This window comes from Nanorana parkeri, unplaced genomic scaffold (genome assembly GCF_000935625.1).
Source record: "Nanorana parkeri isolate BGI_ZX_2015 unplaced genomic scaffold, ASM93562v1 scaffold12, whole genome shotgun sequence".
In the NCBI taxonomy this organism is placed as follows: Eukaryota; Metazoa; Chordata; class Amphibia; order Anura; family Dicroglossidae; genus Nanorana; species Nanorana parkeri.
Window position 1 is genome coordinate 2,895,085 of NW_017306280.1, and position 2,680 is coordinate 2,897,764.

The window sequence follows — 2,680 nt, forward strand, 5'->3', positions numbered from 1 at the left end:
AAAAGCAATTTAGGTACCTGGTAACTTCTTTTCCAGGAATCTTCCAGGGCAGCAGGGATTCAGATGCTGCCCTGGAAGAGGACTTGGGAAAAAGGGAATTACCTGTAGTTCTACTTCAACCAAGAACACGCAAATGTGGACTTACACTGAAGAGTCAAACTGCCTATATTACTGGCCCTTCCAAAATATTTATTCTGCAAAAACCACTAGAAGCGATCACCACATAAAAAAATAATATTAAAAAATGGTAATAGTAATAACACTAATAAAAATAATAATAAGATAGAGAGCTCCAGTAATTGATGTGTTTTATATCTGCCTGAAAAACTCACATGCACTGAACAAGCGGTCGCAGCACTGGGGGTCCCAGGTTCAAATTCCAGGACACCATGAGCAAAGAGTTTGCATGTTCTCTGTGCGTGCATGGGTTTCCTCTGGGTACTCCAAAGGCATGCTGGAAGGTTAATTGGCTCCTATCTAAATTGGCCTGTGTATGTATGCGAGAAATGGACCTTAGATTGCAAGCTCCTCGAGGGCAGGGACTTATGTGAAGACAGCGCTACACAAGTTGTCTACGCTTTATACATACCTGTAATAGATAAAAGGGGTAATGCAACGCACCTTTTGAAATCCATAAGAAAAATATCCCCCCCCCCCCACCGATCTGAGAGCATAATCTTCAGGAGCAGAGATCTAAGTGTGAACCTCTGCGTGTTCCCAGTCCCCAGACCTCACACTCAAACATTAGGCACTTACTAGGTAAAAGGACACAGCTAAACTTGGTTTCCAAAATACTGCGGTCATGAAAGAGTTCATCAGCCTGTTATTTGGGCTTTAGGTCCCAGTCACACCATAGCCTGGCAGTAAATGCACAGAACCAGGCACTAGGGATGCTGTCATGCATTCTGAGTGGCACCCCAACACCTCCTGGTGAGCACACCTTGCAGCACAGTACTGCAACATGCATGTATGAAATAATGCATGCACTACTTTTTTCAACATACATGCTTGGAGCACCGCACAGCCACTGGGAGGTGCAATTAAAAAAAAAAAAACACACACCAGGACACGCTACCAGGTGCTAGGCGTGCTGTCTGATAGCATGCGCTAAACAGGGATACCACGCTATGGTGCAATATAAGACCCGCTCACCCCAACTGATCCACTTCATTGTGCATATGGCATGAGCTGCAACACTAGTTGTTTTTTTTAAACTTTATTGAAAGTTAACAAAAAGACACTTCACTCAACTCTATGCGGAACACATTGCAATGCACCATCATGCATGGTTGCACCTTGCATTGAGAGCCAGACGCACTGCAACCAACCCCCCTGATGGTGTGTAAGGGACCCAGACAGAAACATGACTGAGCCCCACTCGGATAGCACACCTATTATCTACAGGAGCTCACACAAACCACCTCCTCTCCACACACACATTCTACAACTTCTATACACAGCAACTGCGAGCCCACAGCCGGCGCTGGAAAACCACAAGTCCCAGCAGAGGCTGCCCCAGCCTGCTCACCACCCACCCAGCAGCCACCACACGGGTCGGAGCCTCACCGAAGATCTCCCGCTTCAGGCCGTCCCCGCACACGCCCTGACTCAGCTCCTTCTGCCCGATGTGGGTCTTCAGCTGCGGCGGGGCCAGGCAATCGAAAGGATAGGAGCGCTTTGGCATAATGACGCGACCACCGACAGGCCTGACAGGAAAAGGAAGCGCGCCAAATCCGCACAGCTCTCAAAGCCTGCGCCAGGACCAGCCTATCACAGCAGCTCACAGGATAACTCCGCCCCGCTCAGCCAATCACAATACGCGACTACTTCAACCCCTAGCAGAAGGTTGGTTGGCGCACCGTGGGCGGGGCCAGGTGTAACACATGTGCGCTTGCTGTTTGTGTTTACATGGGGGGTGATCGCACAGTGTCATCGTACACGTGTGTGTTCACTGTTCAGGGCTGTGTGATTACATACATATATGTACGGGGCTGTGTCAGCTCATCCTCGCGTCACTGAGCTAACAGCAGTGTGGCTGCAAATTATTTTAGACTTGCTCAACCCACAACACATGTATCAATGCATATGTGTTAAAGTGATATTAAAGTCAAAATGTTTTGAAGCTATTTCAAATGCTGATGAAATCACTTGCAATGGATGCTGCTGCTTGATATGTAAAAGTTCTATACTCAGCTGATCCCCTGAACACTGGCCCTGCTATTCTTTCTCTTGCAGGGTCCTATGGAGTCACCCTTGTGTGTGCTAGTAAGCTGTGTGTGTCTCCACAAGCACAAAGATACACTAAGGCAAGACACTTGCTCCCCTCTCCTCCCTTCTTCCTTCTCCAAGCTAGTAGATGGGTGGCTGCTGGAGACTGCTCTCTCCCTGTGATCTTGTACTGGGTACTAAGTTCAGGGAAGCCGAGCTAAGAGTTGGAGCATGTAAGCACTTGGGCGAAATGTAAAGAAACACTTTACTGGGAAATGTGTATTTGTTTGATCTGGGCTCATTATTGAATACCATTATAACATATACTGATGTGTGATTTGTTTGAACATTGCATTTTGTGTGTACTGTCTTGTCCTGTGTTCTCTTTTTTAGTGACATAATTTCATTTTAAATGCTTGATTGCATGCTGCAGAGAGTAGATCCCCTGCTGAGGAAAGAAGATCTCTCATCC

At 47.1% G+C, this 2,680-nt stretch overlaps 1 protein-coding gene across 2 annotated transcripts in view; it reads right to left on the minus strand.

The window, feature by feature from the left end:
• The window catches only part of SIVA1 (SIVA1 apoptosis inducing factor), a 7,242-nt gene extending 5,501 nt beyond the window's left edge, over window positions 1–1,741 (minus strand). For both annotated transcript variants that reach the window (XM_018556372.1, XM_018556367.1), the window contains exon 1: window positions 1,567–1,741. In XM_018556372.1, coding sequence (XP_018411874.1) covers window positions 1,567–1,684 — 118 coding nt within the window. In that variant the 5' untranslated portion in view covers window positions 1,685–1,741. The remainder of the gene's footprint in view (window positions 1–1,566) is intronic.
• Between the last annotated feature and the right edge of the window lie 939 nt (window positions 1,742–2,680).